Source organism: Siniperca chuatsi, linkage group LG7 (assembly GCF_020085105.1).
Source record: "Siniperca chuatsi isolate FFG_IHB_CAS linkage group LG7, ASM2008510v1, whole genome shotgun sequence".
NCBI classification, from domain to species: Eukaryota; Metazoa; Chordata; class Actinopteri; order Centrarchiformes; family Sinipercidae; genus Siniperca; species Siniperca chuatsi.
Window position 1 is genome coordinate 21,262,289 of NC_058048.1, and position 20,066 is coordinate 21,282,354.

Below are 20,066 nucleotides of genomic sequence, written 5' to 3' on the forward strand. Positions count from 1 at the left end.
AGCGGAGGAACAACACTCTCAGCCACCCCCAAGAAAACATCAAAAGCACATTTGCATGCCCGAGTTGTCAGACACCTCTATTGCATTCTGACATTTACAAAGTGGAGGAGAAAAAACACCTGCATTTTCAGATAGTGATAATGGGAATAGACAGCCAAACTAACATGATTCAAAATGAACTCTGTGAATGCGGCAAGCAATAAGAAATTAACCTCCTGTGGAGAAAAGCTCCTCAGACCTGTCTGATGCAATGAACTACCCATTTCATTCCACTCCTGCTGCCAGGGATCAGGTTCAGGACAAAAGGAAGGTAATAGGTAACAACATAAACAGATTATGTCCAAAAAGTACACACTGCAGCCCATTAAAGGTTTATAGCTAATCCAAGATTCATATTTACTACTTGTTAATGTATATTGACATAATTTAATATTAAATTGTGAAAAAGGACATAGACATGAACCAAATTAAATAGTACAGCAGGTGATAGTTAATGATTCAAGTTCAGTGTTTATCAGGCAATACAACCACCAGGGGAAGAGGAAAGGCCAACAGTGGATGAACGAGGGAGTATATAAATAAATGCAGGTGTTCTCAACTATTTCATATTGACAATGTTGTTACGGACCAGCGGACAGAGGGGTGTGTCCGTGGTGCATATCGCCAAATGTTTGGATACTATAACACACACATTAGGCCTTTTATCTTACCTGCCACCTCTGTAGAAACTCTCAAATTCTCTGTCAAACTGTGTTTATTCATGTTGACTTGTTGCAGCAGTATGAGGAACACAGCACACGTTCGGGCAAAAATATTTCCAGACAAAAACACTGATACTGGACGATTCTGCAAAATCCCAGAAAACGTTCTATGCCAAAGCTTCTTCTTGTTTGTGCATGGCATCTACAGTATGTTTAAGGTTAGGGAACTATAGTAGTTATGGCAAATTTCTTGCAGAGAGTTAGATGAGAAGATCAATACTACTTTTAAATCTGTCTGTTAAATCTAAGGGTACAGGCCTTGGCCCCCCATAAAAAGGCGAAGCAGCCGTGTGTTCAAACTATTTCTCGGCCAGGCTATTCCCTTTTACACTTCGGTTTTTGGACAAATTAAACAAATCAGATATAACATTATGACCTTTAGAGGTATGGTAAGCAGATCATTTTTTTTTACCTTTGGATAGAGCCAGGCTAGCTGTTTCCCCCTATTTCCAGTCTGTGTGCTAAGCTAAGCGGTAGTATCGATCTTTTTCTCTAACTCTCGGCAAGAAAGCGAATAAGCATATTTCCCAAAATGTCGAAATCAGTATCCTGTTCTTATGGGCTTTACAGGGACTGATGAAGAAAGATAGACAAACATATACAGACTGTGTTAAGTTGTTAATGCACACATAGCCTAAAATAGGCACCAATAATAGGCTTTAAAGTCATATAATAATAATTAAGCTTTTTCTTCAGAATCATCCTCGCAGCCCGGTAGCAACATGGCCTAGTACTGGGTTGGGAACCACTGAATTAATGAATTAATGAGAATGAAAGGAATGAGTCGAGTGAGTGATTAGTTACAGTAACTCCTTGCTACATAAGTTGTTTACCATCTAAAATAAAATAATAAATAAATAAAACGAGAGATTATCATTAAGTTTGTAATGATATGTGGAGCTCCTCTGTACATGTAAGTGTTGTGAAAGATGAGGCGAAAGCAATGTTAAGTGTTTTGATGTCTATTTTATTTCATCGCTGTAAAAGTAATATTTTTGGCAGACAAAACAGCAACATAGAGCAGCCCAAAAGCAAGGTTATTCTGCTCCCAATCTGTTGGACTGAGAGAAAGGGAATGCAATAGATAAATTCTCCATAAGGTTTAGCAGCCCCAAGCAAGGTTGGTCCCCCTCCAATATCTTAGCCTAGGCTCATCTCCAATTCAAAACACACATAAATAACATTGCTGTGATTAGCAATCCCATCAAAGTGAAAACAGGCCACTTTGTGGAACATGGAGGGTTTTTGCAATTGGAGTAAACATTTTCAATTGCCTCGGCATCCCGGTCATGATTGGGTGCAAATGAGGAGAGGCAGTCATTAATTCTGGGAGGTGGGTGGGGATGAAGGGGGAGTGGGCAGAGGCATGGCACAGATGACTGGCTGATAAATTCACACTCATTCCAGCAGCTGTCTGGAAGAGTAAAGTGCCTGTATCTCTACACATGGCTGCCCTCCTGTTCCTGCATCACAACATACTGAATGAAACAGTCAGAGGGAAATACAGACCTTCAAAAGTCTGTGCGCTCTCTGAGGGGATGTACAATCTGGCATCAAGTGTCTGGCACGGACGCTCAGCTCATCAGCCGCACTCAAAATTCAAAACAGCACCTACCCCAACCAATTTTAACAAAAGTTGACGAAATCAGGAAACATTAGCAGACCGGCTCCTCCAGCAGAAGTTCGGAGACAGGCACCTTTGAATCAAGTTGGCTCTCCCTTTGAACTTTTATCTCTTGTTTTCACATCAAAAGACATGAAAGGGGTAGCAAAGAGCAGGACAGCCAGCCCCCACTCCCTCTCCCTTGAGTCGCCGCTGTCTGCAGCAGTCGTGTCCTTCCAAGGAACAACCAGGACTATAGACAGTCATTAACAATAGAAGTTTCTCCCTCTCCTCCTCTGATGCTGCCTTTTCACTGCAGTGTGTCTTTATCCTGCTCAGTCATTAAACCCTGATCCTCATGATGAAATGCTGTTTTAAGGATGTTCACAAGTAAGAAGGCTTCTATCTCAGTGTATAATTACCGCTGTGTCATTTTCTCCCAGACCCTTTGCATGGGAAGGTTTCAAAAATTTCATACCCACTAATTTGACCATCTTCTCTTTTTTCCATCAAAGACAAGAACTTAGAACCTCAGTGTAACTGTTTGTATAATGATGCTACAACATGACTTGAAAATAAAGCTCTTCAACCTGAGAAAAAACATGTTCTCTTCTTTCACCAACTGATATATTGAGAGGTGTGTGTCATTTGTCTGATATAAATGAAAGGATCGATACACTGTAATGACTGGGTACAACTAATGGGGCACTCTCTATAAAGGGTTTATAAATCATAACTGGCTTTAGTAATGGCTGATAAATAGTTTATTAAAACTTTATAGATGAATTTTAAGCCACGTTCACTTCCCTTCTAGAAAAGGGCTGCAGAGGTCTGGAACAAAATCCATTTATTAAGAGCTTGTTAAGCATTTATTAATGGATTATCAACATTTGTAACTGCATTATTACCAAACAGAAAGGATAAACAGCAGTCAAAGGGATGTGCACAACCTGGCAACCCAATATGGTCTGACTTATAACTGCTCTACAGTATAAAGCAAAAGTAAATGGTTCATTAACCATTTATGAAGCATAAGCTCTCTTTTAAATGTTTTACTTTATTACTTTAGGAAAAGCACCATGATTCCACCTCACATTTGTCAGGTACAGAGGACAGTACCTAACAAATTCCTAATGTAATAAAGTAAAACTATTTTAGGGGAGTCCTTAAAAGTTTTCCAAGTCCTTGCGATGTTTAAATTTTTTGGATTTAGCATTTGGACAAGAAAATATGTGCATGTGTTTTCAACATTGATCATTTATTAGAAAGTGATGCCAATACTTGAAATGTGTTTTCTTGTTTTTTTATTTTTTGCCCCAATTTGGCTTTAATGATACCAGCTAAAACCAGAGAATTACTTTCAATAATTCACAGTAATCTCACACCGTGTTAGAAAGAAAATAACATAAAGAACTGAAGGGCTAGCACACCTCTGATAGTGAGGTGCTAGTTTATTGCTAGACATCAGAGAAAAGAGGAGACACCTGCACACTCACAACTCATGTTCCTGAAGAAGTCAGTGTCGTTTGTATAAAGTATACTGTATACAGGTGTCTTACTGTGAATAACTCTATATGAGAATAATTGTGTAGCGAATCATTTTTAGCCATGCTAGCAGCATGGCTCTAGGAATGGTACAATATCTCAACAACTATTGGATGGACATACATTTCTGTACATTCATTTGTCCAGCAAAACTAATGACATTTCCATCAGCCTCAGCTGTAATTTGTGTTTAGAGATGTGCCAATGTTAACATGCTAATACGCTAAACTAAGATGGTGAAAATGGTAAACATTATACCTGCTGATCAGCATGTTAGCACTGTCATTGTGAGCATTTTAGCATGCTGGTGTCAGCATTTAGCTCAAAGCACAGCTGTGGCTACGTACAGCCTTACAGAGCCACTGACATGGCTGTAGACTTGTTTTGTTTTATTTATGAGATAGTTATAACCAGTTGTGTATATTTTTTGCTGTTGGTATAATTATAATAAGTGCACCTCCTAGCATCGCAGAACTTAGTAAAAGTAATTAAAAACAGATAAGCTAATGTGGCAACCAAGTGGCCTCAACAGAAATGGAAATCTGCCATTGCATGTGGTGAAATGTTGATTTAAGAATTAAAAATAAAAAGAGTGGATTGGCATTGTGAGTGGATGGCTCTCTCCTCCTTCCTGAAAAGAAACACCAACATAACGAACCATTCATGTAAATATGCACAGATGAACAGACTGCTATGGATAGCCAATCAACAGACAGACAGAAGCAAAGCACTTCCAAATGAACAGCAGGTAGCAAAAAGAAAAGGTACCTGTCACGGTTTCAGCAGCTCCTGTTGCAGCGCAGGACGAGGACGAGAGCAGAGGAGAAGAGAAAAGACAGGTTGTGAGCAGACAGGATGCAAGTAGAGAGCCATATTCCACTGGTAACAAAAAACACATTCATAATTCCTAAATAGGGGTGTTGAAATTCATTAAATTCAAGCTCCATATGCTATTTGTGTAATTTTCCACCAATTAAGAGAAATACAAAAGGCATCATAATGACTCATTTTTACAGTCCAGTCATCCTTTTTTTCCACAGGTGTCTACGATCCCAACATAATGAGCCATTTTTCTCTCTTCATCCATTTTTCCTGAGTGTTATATTAATATGGAGGAACAGAGGGAGGTTTTTTTTCTCGCCCCTCATGTCCCTGATTGAGATTCCAGCCAGCCCCGCTTTGGAGCAGCCACTGCCTGGAGACGCTCCCCTAGGACCCACGGTGTATCCTGGAGAGGAGAGCACCCATTCGGAACGGTGCCCACCCAAACTGGCATCTCACAGGGCATGGGAGACTGGCGTGTTCCCAAGTCCCCACAGCAGTGCTCAGGGCCTGCACCCTCGGGAGAGCTTCCATCATTCATTGTCTGCTATTCATAAACAACCCCCCCACCACCACCCACCCACCCTCCCCTCTCCCCCTTCACACACACACACACACACACACACACACACACTCCTCCCCTGACCTCTGCTGCACATCCAAATCTACATTTTTATATTTCACACACCATCTTTTATTATATTGACATTTCCCACAGACTTTGGAGCTTCTTTACTCTGACTGTGAGCAATGTGAGCTTCAGTGCCGAGCGTACAGTATGTTGAAGTGACTGCTTGTCTCACTTGTCATTGCCAGCGTAATAAGGGTGTAAGGTATGACACATGTCCTTGTTATACTCCTTTGTGCATTTTCAATGTGTCAGCAGTTCCCTCAGGACAAAAAAGTGTGAGTGACAAATCACAGGCGATGGGAAACAAATTTTGAACATTGTCCAGGAGCCTGCTACAATATCTCACTCTGCGTCTTTAAAACTTCAAGTGTCAGTCAAAACTTTATCTTTATTATGTGATAATTCAACATAATGAGGCTTCTGGGGAAATTCTGCTTCAGCTGAAAGTGATTTGAACAAAAGGAGACTGCGTGTGATAGAAGTTGATAGCCAGACTCAGACTCAAGCTTGAATGAGCACACCACATGTGTCCCAGTCCAACCATTCCCCAGGACAGCCCATAATGAGGCTTTTGAGCTGCTTTAATTGCCAGGTAATTATAATGTTGTAGCAACATTATGTAAATGACTCATTATCATCTTGTATGTGTAGTATATCTGCCCTCATTTTATGTTACTTTGTCAAGAGTGCAACCCAGAAAAAATGTATCACCATAATACGGGGACATCTCAGTGTTTAATCTTGTCAACGGAGACCTATATCTAAACAGAGAGACTTGTGATATAGTGTGATGACACCTTCCCTAACCCTTCAGTATGATCCACTTCCTGCTGGTGGCCTCTGAAGGGGCTATAAATAGCGTTGTGGTTTGTCTGCCATGCTCCCCTTCTCTCCTCTGTACCTGCAGCACATTAGGTAGAAGTTATGAGGTGCCAGCTTGCCTGTGATTAGATGTCATGGCTGTCACTCTGCTTAGACAGTGCTGATAGACAGATTTCTGGGGAAATGCGTGTGATGGCATTCGTGCGAGTGCAGCCGTTGCACCAATCTGTCAATCACGCGGGATGAGAGCAGGCAGGCCAACCGTCCTCCAAATAATGTCTGTCCTTGTCTCCTCACCTCTTCCCCTTTTCATCCAAATCTCATCCTCCTGTTCCACACAACGAGCAGCTTTATGTTCAGAAACAGAAAAGTGGAACATTTCCCGTTTTTCAGATACAATGAAGCTACATTTCCTCCTGGAAAAAAACGCCCGTTCTGATGTTTGAAAAGGTATATTCTTGCACTGCATTATGTTTTCTATAAGAAGTGAGGCTCTAAGTGCTGCGGTATTCAGACATCTGCGTTCAACCCATTGCCGCCCCAGCAAATCCATAATAATCTGCACTATTTTTTAGTAACTGAGGCAAACTAAGATCTCGGGAGACTGGATGTCTGTGTGGTAAGAGTGGCACATAGCCTCTCTCTCTCTATCACTGCTGCTCAGTAAAAGCAGTGGGGTAACACTAATGAGGCGACATTTCTTCTCAGTACAAGTGTGATGCCTTTGAATTAATGTTCTTTCTTTCAGGTAAAACATTTCTTTGCTTATTTATGCTCATGATCTGCAGCGTGTTGCATGTCAACCTAGTGTGTGATCCCACTGCATAAGAGGACACAACAGAGTTGGATGCTGGAACCCTGTGTACTTCCCCATTGAGATCCACATTGGTTACCTTTGTGTTTGTGTGGAGCGATGCTGTCTTACCGTGTGTAGCCCACTGTGTTTTCATTTAATTAGAAGGATCAGAGGTGGGCTTCAAACCTTCGGATGGAGAAGCAAGCTCCTGCAGAGTGGACTCAATAAACAGGGGCGACTTTTGAGGTCAGGATTTTCAGAAAAGAAACTGATCAAAGTTTCAGCTGTTCTCGCAAAAAGAAAGAAAAAGCACAGTGTCCGACACTTGACGCTATTCTTTGCTGTCAGGCATATTTGTTTTCAAATCCATATTAAATACTGCATATATTACCTACAAATATTTAAAGACCCTTTACTTTGCATATGTGAACTAGTAGTACTAGTAGAACTAGTGACAAAACAATCCCAACTGTAGGTCCACTTACCAGCGTTTTCTGGAGCTTTCAACCATATCACACAGTGGCATGTCAACAGATTCATCTCCATGACAACTGAGCAAACCAATTAAGACTGCATGAGATGATTGAAAGCTCTGGGAAAAAAACAACAGTTAAGTGGACCTTGAGTCTGATTTTATTTATTTTTTTGTCAAATATTTCCAAGGTCTACAATGAACTTCCTTGCTTATTATTGGAGGCTTTAACTGTAATAGATCATGCATTTATACAACCAGGGTGTTCTCGTTATACTGTAAAAAAAAAAAAAGCTGTTTTGTGCAACAGCAGCACTAATTTAGTTTCATTTCATTTTACACCCTTGACCCGCTACTTTTATTATCAGCTCTCAGGTACAGCTTAATCCACACAGTGAGATATCAGAAAACGCTCATCTGTAAACACTACTGGGACTATTCAGATTAATTCTCCCCAGAGTCGACTGAAACATACTAATCAGGTATGCTTACCAGAGGTGGAAAGCATGTTCCTGCTCGATAAACTGTGTTAAAAAGGAGATTTTGCAAATATCCCCACAGAGGTGGTTAATTGCTTACTGTTAATGGGATATGCTTTGTAAATGTCCAATCTATGGCCTGAATGTTTGCGTTGTAGTCATGAAAAGCCAGGAGGACATGTGTAGCTGAAGACAGCTTTTACTCTGAGAGATTAAGGGATAATCCTTCAGAAATACTCGCAGATAAAATGCAGATGTACTGAATTTGGTGCCCTGCCTTCTCTTAGTAAAGTGCTATGGACATCTACTATTGCACATAAATAACAATAGATGGTTGTTCTCATGAATAAAAGGCTAAAATTAAGACATTTCAGCATCAGTAATGTTTTTGAAAATAAAAAAAAGGTATGAAATCTCACTGGTGTACGTGACTGGGTCCTGTCACTCAAAGCACACATGAAAATGTCTCCGCAGCTGACAAAAAAAAGAAGAAGCTGCAAACAGCAACCAGCCCCTTTAATGACAACTCAGGTAGTGTTCGGCTCTCGCAGTCGTGTCAAGAAAAAAGAGAGCACTAACACATTTCTGACAACTGTAGATGCCAAACTTCTTTTCCACACAGCCTCACACGACAGACACTGAGCTCTCCCTGTTACACAAATAAAATCAAAATGCAAAAATAAAAGTCAAATTAAAAAAGGCAGCGGCTACTTAATATCAAAAGGTAATTTGACATAATTAAAAAAGACTATTCTATTAAGCAGGATGACTCAAATCAACATGAGGCAGGAAGAACATTATACTAGCACATTATTAAGTCATACTGATAGTGACAAATGTAGTAACTTCAGAGGTCTATAAATCACCAAGCAACTGCATTTGCTGGGAGGTACAATGATTTCCTTTTTCCTACTAGGCACAATCATTCACTCTGTTATGTTAACAAGACTGGTTGACTGAGCATGGACTTAAGTGCAGCAGGGGCAGTGTGTTGTGCACCCCAAACCATGCAGCAGATAGAGATTCTTGCTTAAAGCCGAGGTAAAGCTTAGCATCTGGCAAAGTGACACATCACATCTCATTCAGATTGTCTATTTCGGGTGACGCTGCATCTTTTTGTGTTTTTCCTCCTCAGAGGCAGCAGGCACTGCGGAGCCTCTTTTCAGCCACGGTCTCAGTTTTTTTTTAAAGAAACTTGCGGCAGGAGTGTTACGTTTGTTACCACAGGAGAGAAACCGAAGCTCTGATTCAACACGCAGCCCTGCCCGGATCAAAACACACGCAGAACAATACGAATCAAAGCCTCAAGTCTTGAGGGAGGAATTTTTGCTATTCTGGAGATGCTGTAATGCCTCACCTATAGTATGGTCTCTTACCAGGAAAACCCACATGAGCAGTGTTCACAGAAGCAATAGTGTGTGTGTGTGTGTGGTTTCTAGCCTGTCAGCAGGCATATCTGCTTACTCACTATGAATGTGCGTACATCTGCACAAGTGTTTCTATGTGTGTGTGTGTGTGTGTGTGTGTGTGTGTGTGAGGGGTAATTAGGACATTAGGAGAAGCTTCTGACAGGCTTGTCATCGCCACAGCCTGCCCAGTGGAAAAGAGGTGGTCAGAGGGGTAAGTGGGGGTCCGGCAGGGTCAAGAGACAGCTGCTGCACCACCACTCACTGTCTGGAAGCTCTCAGAGAATATTAAACCACCGGGGCCTCGGCCAAGACGCTCCCTCATTTATGAAATACACAAAGCTGTTTCACAAGGAGGTAGCGACTAATTTATTCCGCTGTTATAAAAGTGCTGTTGTTTATTTTATCCTGAAACATGAGAACATAAACATCATAAATGGCAATGGCATCGAGGTAACTGAGGTTATTTTGTAAATCAGTAAATTTAGAACGCAGTGGTTGTTGTTCTCATTTTTACATTCACACTTTTTTTCCCCCATGATGATAAATCGGTGTGGTCTCCAGCAGAGAGGCTCTATTATTACAATATGAGACATATTAAATACATCCCTAAAGGCTGATGACCTTGGTGATGACATACCATTAATTGTATAGATGGATTATTATCATCACAACAATAACATGGCTCCTTTTCTGCTACACTCTCCCTAACACCTGTGCCCGTGCTGCCTCTGCTCGTATACTCATAATCACATCTATCAGCCCAAAACGTTAACTGCATCCGGGGACGCTAAACACGTCCATTTGTTTGCAGTTGTAATGTCTTTTGTGCGCCTCAATCAGGCACCTGTCAGACACACACCTGCTACCTCCGCGCTAAGAGAAAAGGCAGAGGGGAGGCCTTTTGTTTCCTCACAGTTTATAATCAGCACGTTGTTTCCAATCTTCTTCCACCATTTTTCAATTTCCCATTTCCCTTTTCTCAGTCAAATCACTGCTATCAATCAGGTGCATGTTTGAGAGAGGAGAGAGCGAGAGAGTGTGTGTGTGTTGGGGGGGGGGGGTTTCCTTGATGGAACCATCTCCAGCCCTAGGCCTCATTAGTCAGAGACCGCAGGAGGAAATGTGTGTGTGTGAATGTGAGTGGCGGACGCATATGTGTGTGTGTGTGTGTGTGTGTGTGTGTGATAAAAATGAATACTGGAAGAGTGTTTCTGTCAATATGAGGCCATTTAACATTCCCCATTCCTCCTGAATGATACACAGAGGACATTATGCTCTCTATTTGAGTTCCACTAAATGGATACTCAACCCAGTAAGTTCTATTATATTTTGCCCTTTCTCTCCACTGTGCTTACTGATATCATGGCAGAAGATGACCTATGACTTCTCAAAACAATTTCTGTGCAGCCATGACAACATCTTCTCTGTATCAACATGCTGTGCTGTGAAAATGTCTCAGAAATGAATGCAGCTGACTGATGTGGCGGTCAATAGGAATCAAACCATAACAGCTGCATAGGCACAAGCACTATTGATCTCACGTGACGAGAGGCGTTCGCAGTGCTTTGACATCTTTGAAGAGAGTCAACTTGCACGCTTTGATAGTCTGCTTGACTGAACACACCGACTATTACAACAGAGATAGCACAAAGTCCACTGTTAACATTCATGAGGGACAAATTAGGCAACAAATACAAACAGTGAATAAAGGATGAGCAAACACGAGTCTAGATTATTGCCAACGTGGCAATATGCTCGATGTTTTACTGAGTGTATTGATTATAAAAGAAATGTATTTGAAGTGGCCGTACAAAATGGCAACTATAGTAAATTCACAATGGCAGGGTAATATACGGCTCCACTGCTTTCATTTATTCACAGCTTGACATTTCCTCCCTTCCACAGAGTGTGCTCTAACTGTGTGCCAATGGCCACATCATTTAGACTGGACCCGCATGAATATTTAACATTAGTGCCTGGCTCGTAGCTCGCAGAAAATGAATTATTTTTAGTGTGCTTTGCAGAGGCACCGTGGAAAACCCTCACTCTGGTGATGAATCGCTGGAGAGTTTATGTTGTATTAAGCAGGCAAAACAAATGGCTATCAATCATTTGAAGCTTTTCATGCTTGCCAGCTACGCATCCCTTCCCCCCTTTCAGAGATTCTGTTGGTTTTCAGGGGGATCAGCTGCCAGCCTTGGGTTTGTAAAAAAGGGTCAGCCTTGAGTTCACTGGTGTTTGTTGACAAGCCCTCTCTGGAAGAGGAAGATGGACTCAGGACATGTTACAGTAGGCAACAGTCCTACTGCAGCTTTAGGTAAATATAAATAAAAACATCACAACCAACAGGGTGTCTTATTAAACTGCAAGTAATTAATTAGCAAATCAATAACTAGATTTAGTGAACTCAGTTTTCACTACAAGATTTAAGTCTCAAGTAAGGCTGCAACTTCAGATTATTTTCATTATCAATTAATTGAACTATTATTTTCTTGATTAATTGATTAATCATTTAGTCTATAAAATGTCAAAGATATTGAAAATAATTTCCCAGAATCCAAGGTGACGCCTTCAAATGTTCTTTTGGTCCAACCAACAGTCCAACACTCAAAGAGAATGATATAAAACAGAGAACGGCAGCAAATGTGGTGAAATCTTTGGTCGTCAATCAAAAACAGTGATCTTAGATCGTACTAGGAGACATATCCACGAACAGCTGACTTAGAGTTTGGTCGACCAAAGACAAACTGTGTCAAAATTCTGACAGTGAGGCCCAAAATCTCACAATGTGACTATTGCTACATGCCACATTTACTGTCACTGGCGAGCTAACGTAATGCTACTGCTAAAAACAACATTTACCTCAAACTTACTTTGCAAAACATTCCATGTTGCCCTCTCTTTGATGGCCACAATCAGCTTCACAAGGTGGGTTTCCATCCACCTGTTTTTAATGTGCATTTTCAATTTGCACATTAAAAAAACCTTGAGTGGAAACACCAAAAATTTGGAAAAATCTCGAAATACTGCTTGGCTGAGGTGGAAAAGTTGGTGTATCAATAAAAGCAAAATACGACAAAGTGCAATGTAACCTTCCTCCAATTAATACATGAAACAAACATACATTTCCATCATGTTTTCAACATTGTTTTCCACCTTTTGAGGTTTGACTGGCGCTCATTTAATTATGTCATCTTGTTGCATCCTCTTCTTCTGCAATGGTTTAATGGCACAGACTGGAAAATTAGCGGCACCAACTGTTCATCTTGACGAACCAACTCCTAATATTTGCATATGGAAACAAGAATTAATTTGCATTTTCTTTTGCTGATTTTTTCAAAATTTGGTTAAAATGTGAGCTACATTTGAATGGAATCTAGCTACAATCTCCTCTTTTGAGGTTTTCCGATGCTTGCATCTGTTTTCCTTTGTATTGTAGTACTACGATTCATTAAACATTCATCACTTCATGTAAAATGCCTCAACATTGACATTGTACAGTCTGACACAGATTGAGACAGAGACCTATAAGATCCACCTCACACAGTGTGACATATGAACTTGTTATGACACAGTCTATAGGTGCCATTAGCTAAATCAGCTGTGATAATAAACCATTTTGAGGCAACAGAGAAAAACAAAGGTCAAACACAAAATGCAAGTAACTAGCCTGGCACAGATATCTTGTGAGCTTGGTTTTCGTTACTCTGAAAAACATCCACTGAAAATGGAAGGCGCTCAACCAGATAAATGTCGAGCCAATGATCAAACTAGAGGGATGTTTAAACTATCTAACCTCTTCAATCCCAACGTCCCACCAGCAGGACAGTCAATACAAACTTACACTGTGCAGCCAAACATTTTTCAAACCCACAAAACTTTATTTCAAATTTTAGAGAAGATCCCAAAGTTTCCAAAAATACCAAATATGTCAGGGAAATGTCTATAAACTGATGCACAAGATATGTAGAATATTTCCATTTTACGGAGTGGTGCAGCCATTTCACTCAGTGTAAACAACATATAGCTTCAATGAAGAGTTGGAACAACCTAATACAGAATTTATATATATGATACTGTATGAGACAGTGTGGAGTAAGGAGAATTTTCAAACCTTAAGGAAACTGGATGTTAGAGGGCTAGAGGTAAGTGGGTGTTATGCATTTGGACAATTGTTTTATATGTATAAAATATGCATGTGCATGTACAATTAAGCATGATTCTGCAACTGCATGAACTCTTTTCGAGTCTATTCGTAAACTGAAAAAGGTTAAGGAGAAATGGGAATTTTCTTTCTTCCATAATACAGTGTTTTTCAGCATAGATCAATACCTGTCCATTCAATAGTACATTTGTCCAATCGGGTGTACGGGAAAGGTTGAGGTTGATGTTTAACTTACTTAAAATGAAAGACTGAATGAAGAAAAGGCCTATTGAGTCTTGCCAAAAAAAAAAACCACCAAGGCCAGTGGTACAAAGGTGTGAATCTTGCAAATAAATAGTCTCCTGTACAAATGAACTTTAAATAAAAAACCTTCTGCTCCATGCAAAATTAAGAGGGCTAAGAGATCAAAGCTAAGAATTCATGAAGTAGTAGTTCTTATAGATGATTAAATCAGCTCTTCATGCTTCCCCTACCTGCTATGAGTAGTTTTATTTGATTGGCTACGTAATTACCTTAACATTGGTTAATTGCTGGTTAATTCACCTCTCATAGCAATCACACAACCCTCTAGTCTGCCAATCAGAAATTTAAAAAAAATCATGTCTAAATTCAGTCAGCAAAAATACACACATGCACACAAGCGAGTGCCCAAAACGCTGGCGTGATATCACAGAGTTTACAGATTCTCGGATTACTTGACAGTTTCATTAAGACAGATTACTTTGACCCTGAAGTTTTAATCTTCCAGATAAATTGAAGATGTTTTTACACCCATCCTCAAGGATGCACTTCATTTCCAACAACATCCAGCCTGAGATGAGATTTGGCCTCCCTCAAATACAATCTGAATTGCTTCAATTGATTAAACAGAAACTGGCGGGCCGAACAGAGCAGAGTACAAACCTGTCCACACAGCCACTAGCAACTGTGGACACAAGATTGAGGGTAAGATATCTGTGAGTGGCCTGGCACCTGAGTCAGAGAGATAGTCCTGCTTACTCTGGGAGGGAGGGGGGGGGTGTCAAATTCGAGACAGACTGGGTGGTTTTGCCTGTGTTTCCCCTTCAGGTTAATATTTTATGGATGTGCAATACAGTTCAGATGACAGTGCGAGATGACTGAGAGTCGGCGTGCAGGCGTCAAGAGTTCAGCGATTTATTAGAAGGGAGGGAATGTGGCACGGAGGAGAGTGAGGCTGAATCTGAGAAATGTGTTAGTAGCTGTTAATGTGAGGAGTCTCAAAATGACTAAAGTTTGTGCTTGTACGTGTATGCACGCACATGCGTGAGATGAGTGAGTGCTATCTGCAACCCGAGACCATGAAAAAGAAGAGGCACCAGCAGTACAGATGTATCTTTCTCGGAGCCCAACATGAAACACAGGAAACGGCCTCTTTGATCATTACCTACCTGTCAGTCTGCCCTCCACAGGGACCGCCTGTTACGACTGCTGATGTGCTGCACTGGCAGGCCAGAAACACACATGCAAACTCAAACAGATCGAGAGCGAAAAAAGCAGCACCGCTATGAGTCTGACTGGTGTCGACATTCAAAGTTGTCCCCGAGGAGGTATAACCATGACGACCAACAGTGTGGGCAAAGCGCAGGTTTATTATTCTATATTTGGATTCCAATTAGCCTCAGTGACTGCGAGGCTTGCTGGGGTCCACATTCGTATTCATACCAATGGGCAATTTGGTTTCCACTCCCTGTGATTGTATGTTTGTTGAATGTGGGAAGAAACAAGCAGAAACCCACGTGATCAAAGGGAGAACATGGTGAGTCAAAGGCAAGCAAGCTTTTCCAAGTTAATGTGTTTGACTTACTGCATCTACAGTACAACATTTGGATAGGGTCAGCATTGGAATGTGAATGCCAGTCTGTCCTTCTGTGAGAAACTTAACCACTCTACCACCCAGTATTTTTTCATGAAAAAAAAAAAAAATTTGAAATATTTGTTGTTGATTGCATTTTCTCTCCTTTCCTACACAGCTTGCATGACCAGCATTGCTTGCTATACTGGACCTTGTTGTATTTCTGCTTAGAAATCTTGCCACATTTCCAGATCGCAGCAAGTTCGAAAATTTGTGTTGTAACTGTGAGGACTAATGTCCAAAAATAGTAAAAAATAATAAAATAATAATAAATAAGTAAGAAGAATTGAAATTTTCTTTAAACACTTTTTAAACAGCTTTAAAGGATCAGTTCAACCAAATTACAAAAACATATTTCCTCAGTTTACTCCAGTGGTAGTCATACGGTATTGGTTTGGTATTGGTATTGCAGTCCTCACAGCACTGAAAATATCAACCCTGTCACCAGACAAAGAAGTCAATATTGGACTAATCTGCAAAACCCCAAATTATGTCCAATACCAACATATTTTTAAACTCTCACTTTCTACAATACTTAGTATTGTAAGGTATGGTTAAGATTAAAAGATCTTGGTTACGGCAAATAAACTATGGCTAAGGTGTGGTTAGGGTTAGGCAACTACAACACATGGCTGAGGTCAGAGAAAGATAATCTGTGACAGGATCCAAACTCTGGTCTCCTGCATGAGTCTAATGTCTAATGCACTACACGTCTCTCCAATACCCCACTCACAACACTACAATCCGCCTCACTACAAAGGGCATCCTCCTTCCTGCACTGACACTGAATGTTGGCACTGAACGTAAATTGTGAGCTGTGGATTCGTCCAATATGGAGATACTGGACTGGAAAATTTACATTAAAAAATCTCTTTCCAGAAATATTATCCTGCTTACTCTGGATAATCCAGAAAACACACTGTCAACAGTTTTCTTTGGACTGTTTCTTCTGTATGATTAGTTCTAATGAAAACTGTTCAAATTGTTGAAAATTGAAAACAATTTTAATAATATTTCATTGCTGTGAGCACCGCAAACAAAATATCATTCACTTCCATTGTATTGGGGTGGAAGCAGAAATCTCAAAGTCAGACATCTCAAAACCTGGACAAGTGATACTAAAACTAACTAAATGGCTATAAACCACTAGGGATAAATGAGAAAAATACTTTTTTGTAATTTGGGTGACCTGACCCTTTAAGGCTACTGCTGCAAAGACGAGTATCAGCAGGACAACTGGCTTCAGCCTACACCCTGTGCAGACACCCGCTGGCTTTGCCAAAAACTAACTTTGCTAACCAACTCCTAATGCGAGACAGTCTAAAAGTGTCCTATATTGTATTTGTAATGTCTGTGGTTTCTTTGTATCTGTGGGTTAACAACTGTTGGTCACCATTTTCAAAAGGAATCCTTTAGAGGCTCAGTTTGCTAAAGCTTGTTAGGGGAATATGTGCACCTTTATGATCAATCAAACAGTTTCTAAATCCTCATTCTCTTCTGCTGCCGTTGTCGCTTTTTCACCACGGTCCCTGTTGCTCTGGTTCTCTGATTTTTCTGTCACCGCTGTTTCCAGCTTCCATAGGTTAAAGTTACCTCTTTAATCTTCATGTGCCCCCACTGGCACAGAGTGTAAACAAATGAACAATATAATGCAGCAGCAAGTATACACACATTTATATGCAGAACCGTGTTTGGTTGTGTTTCTATTTCAGGCGAGTTCGACTTCTTTGTTAGTGTACCAACCACATGACTTAGGGTGGTCACATTTGGTTGCAGCAATTTACACAGTTTAAATTGTAATGGCTTTTCCACATCTTCCTCAGAAACAACTAACTACTTTGGGGATACACTGCGCGACCACAGCTCTGACACCATTAGCATATATTGTTCTGTCAATTTAAAGGTAATGTTTGCAGCTTATTCAAATGGGAATGACTCAATTTGTTTTGAGAGTAGGATGAGAATATGAGGACAGAGGAAACATGTGGCTATGATGTTGTGCGGATTCGAGCAGAAACATTATAATGTATATGGCAAATCTCCTGATGCAGTCTCACATAATGTCATCTCTGTCATGCTCCAGATCAGAGCGTCAGATCTTGCAGCACAACATCAAAGACCCCTCAGCAATCAAGCAAACCAGAGTCCACCAGACTGACAGACTCACACGTATTCACAGGTGCTTATTGCATCTGTGCGGCTATACAGCACACCGCGTCTGTACCTTCAAGTCTGCAAACACACTAATATGATCACATCACTTAACGTTCCCTTATCTCTGCCTGCACTTCTCACCTCAGATAAAGAAAATGTATATCTATCAGTGATTCAGCTGCCTGTGTACATTTAAAACAGAATGTAACACACACAATATAAATTCAAAGACATTATGCTAAATAAATAATGCAGTTGCACAGTAGTGGAGGATGTATTCAGATAGTTGTTTAAGGAAAAATAGAAATACCACAATGGTAAAATAACAAATAAGCAATAGTCACGTAAAAGTAAAAGTATGTATTATCAGCAAAATGTATGTATGTATCAACGGTATCAAAAATAAAACCCCTCATTATGCAGAGTGGTCCCTGTTAGTGTTATATTATTTACTTTATGTTATTGGATTTTTATTATTAATTGATGGATGGGTAAACAGCATTTTAGTGTCATAGTTGGTTGAGGTGAAACAATGTTTTTTAATTTAATTTACTGTAGAACAATACATCATATTTTATATGCTTATTGTAGGTTTTTAAAATCTTAATCTGCAAGGTAACTAACCTATAACTGTCAGAGTAAAAAGTACAAAATTACATTATCACCTATGTGAAATTTTGTAGAAGTATTAAGTACAAGTACCTGCAGAACTGTACTTAAGTACTGTACAGTAGTTTGGTAACTGTACTTAGTTACTTCCCACCACTGCTTGTGCCACATTTTAACGTGTCTAATTGTGGGCTAGGGCTGGGTATTGTATGAAATTTCTACAATACTAGTGCAGATATGATACCTGAGTTTCAGTACACAAGCACTTTAGCACTTAAATTCTTACAGTTTCTTTTTTAAGCCGCCGTGCTGTCAATGTCAAATGTATAGTCAAATGTCTATTTTATATTTTAACATGTTTTCATGTGAAGCAATTGTCTAGCATCATCTCAAACGCTTCTCATGTTTTTGTGATGTTTTTTATGTGAAGCAACGGACTGTAGCACTGTTCCCAAGACAAATTTAGTCTTGGGGACAATAAAGTTTATCCTACTCTACCGATTGTAAAATGTTTTGGGTTTTTTTATACCTTACTTTGAATAATAAAAACATGATTTTCTTTAAAACTCCTTATTCATTTAACAAAACATACTAAAGTTCTCAAAGGTTAAATGTTGTCCAAACAAACACCAGCAGCCATACAGGAACTTTGCCTAAAAGAATACAGTCTAAAAGTGGTAAAATTTTAATTTTAACCAGGAATTCTCAGATCAAAGAATGAGTAAACTAGACTATTAATCTGACCATGCTTTCGATGCTCGCTTTCAGTACTTGACAGTTTTCAATACTCTGTGCTACAGACATATTTCAGTCAGTACCAAATGAGTATTGAGGTTTGATACCCAGCCCTGTAGTGTGCTAACATGTACTGTAAGATGTCTGGTGCTCAATGTTTGCTACATACATGTATCCTGCCACTGTCCAGAGAAATAACACTAAAATCATGGTTCTGATACAACAAATACTACTGCTACTAACAACAACAATAATCCAGCTGACATTACTAAGACTACTACTAACAATAATAATAAAATGTTAATGTAGGATGTTGCACAGCGGTCCTTGCCGGAGGAGGCGATGAACACAGAAGAGATGATGATCATAGAGGAAATAAAGAGAAGGAGTTGGCTAATCTATGGCACTGCTGATACCTCACAAGATTAGTGACGCCTCTCAGCCTAAATCAGTCCTCTATCTGCATACTTAGTGCCATTACTTGCTTTGTGGGGTACTACCCTCAGGGGTGCATTGCCCACACAATGGTAGCTGCCAAGCTGCAGAGCGGGAACACACACACACGCGTATGGACTTTCACTCACACACTGAGAGAGATAGAGATGAATCGAATGTGATGATTAACAAGTAAAATTCAGGGAAATCTTTACAGAAAGTGTCTGAATGTTCCTGTGGGCTGATAGCAGGGTCACAGTGGTGGAAACTCCCCAGCAGTCGTGAATCACTACTCAGGAGCTTTCTTTCTTTCATCAAATTTAAATGCAAACTATCATATCTCAGGTTTGCCCAGACTGTTGGAGCTTTGATGACCAGAAAAATGGCATTCAAGGGAATTGCTTAACACAAAAACACACTGGTGAGAGTGTGTTTTCCAGGAAGATCAGGCCTATGCATAGGGTATTGTTTGTTTTGGGCAGACAAGAGGCTGCCACTGGAATGCCAGAGTAAATACCGGTTTTGTCAGTTCTCTGTGCTGCTGTTTGGGATCCAGAGCAACCACAGGATCAGCATCAGAGAACATTTTCATCCCTCGGCTTATAGACCTACTGAACTGCAGTTCTACATCCTCTTCCTAGCCTTACTGCTCTTAGCTGTGAGCCAGCTTCAGTCCTTGAAATAAAAATGGCCCCACTACTGCTCCTCACATTTGATTTGTGTACAAGGTTGAAGGAGTCACAGTTCATTGGCAA

General features: G+C 40.2%; 1 protein-coding gene and 1 long non-coding RNA gene across 5 annotated transcripts in view; one reads left to right on the forward strand and one right to left on the reverse strand.

Moving 5' to 3' along the window:
* cadm1b (cell adhesion molecule 1b) overlaps nucleotides 1-20,066 on the reverse strand; it is a 136,934-nt gene that overhangs the window by 38,964 nt on the left and 77,904 nt on the right. For 2 of the 3 annotated variants that reach the window (XM_044202557.1, XM_044202555.1), the window contains exon 2: nucleotides 4,678-4,698. The exons of the other annotated variant lie outside the window; for it this stretch is intronic. In XM_044202557.1, coding sequence (XP_044058492.1) covers nucleotides 4,678-4,698 — 21 coding nt within the window. The remainder of the gene's footprint in view (nucleotides 1-4,677; nucleotides 4,699-20,066) is intronic. 3 annotated transcript variants of the gene reach the window in all.
* On the forward strand, nucleotides 14,539-18,707 carry LOC122878977. 2 transcript variants are annotated; one of them, XR_006378598.1, is made up of 2 exons: nucleotides 14,539-17,281; nucleotides 17,462-18,707. It is a non-coding gene; the product is annotated as an uncharacterized LOC122878977 (long non-coding RNA). The 2 variants fall into 2 exon arrangements; XR_006378597.1 differs by having other exon boundaries at nucleotides 14,539-15,282.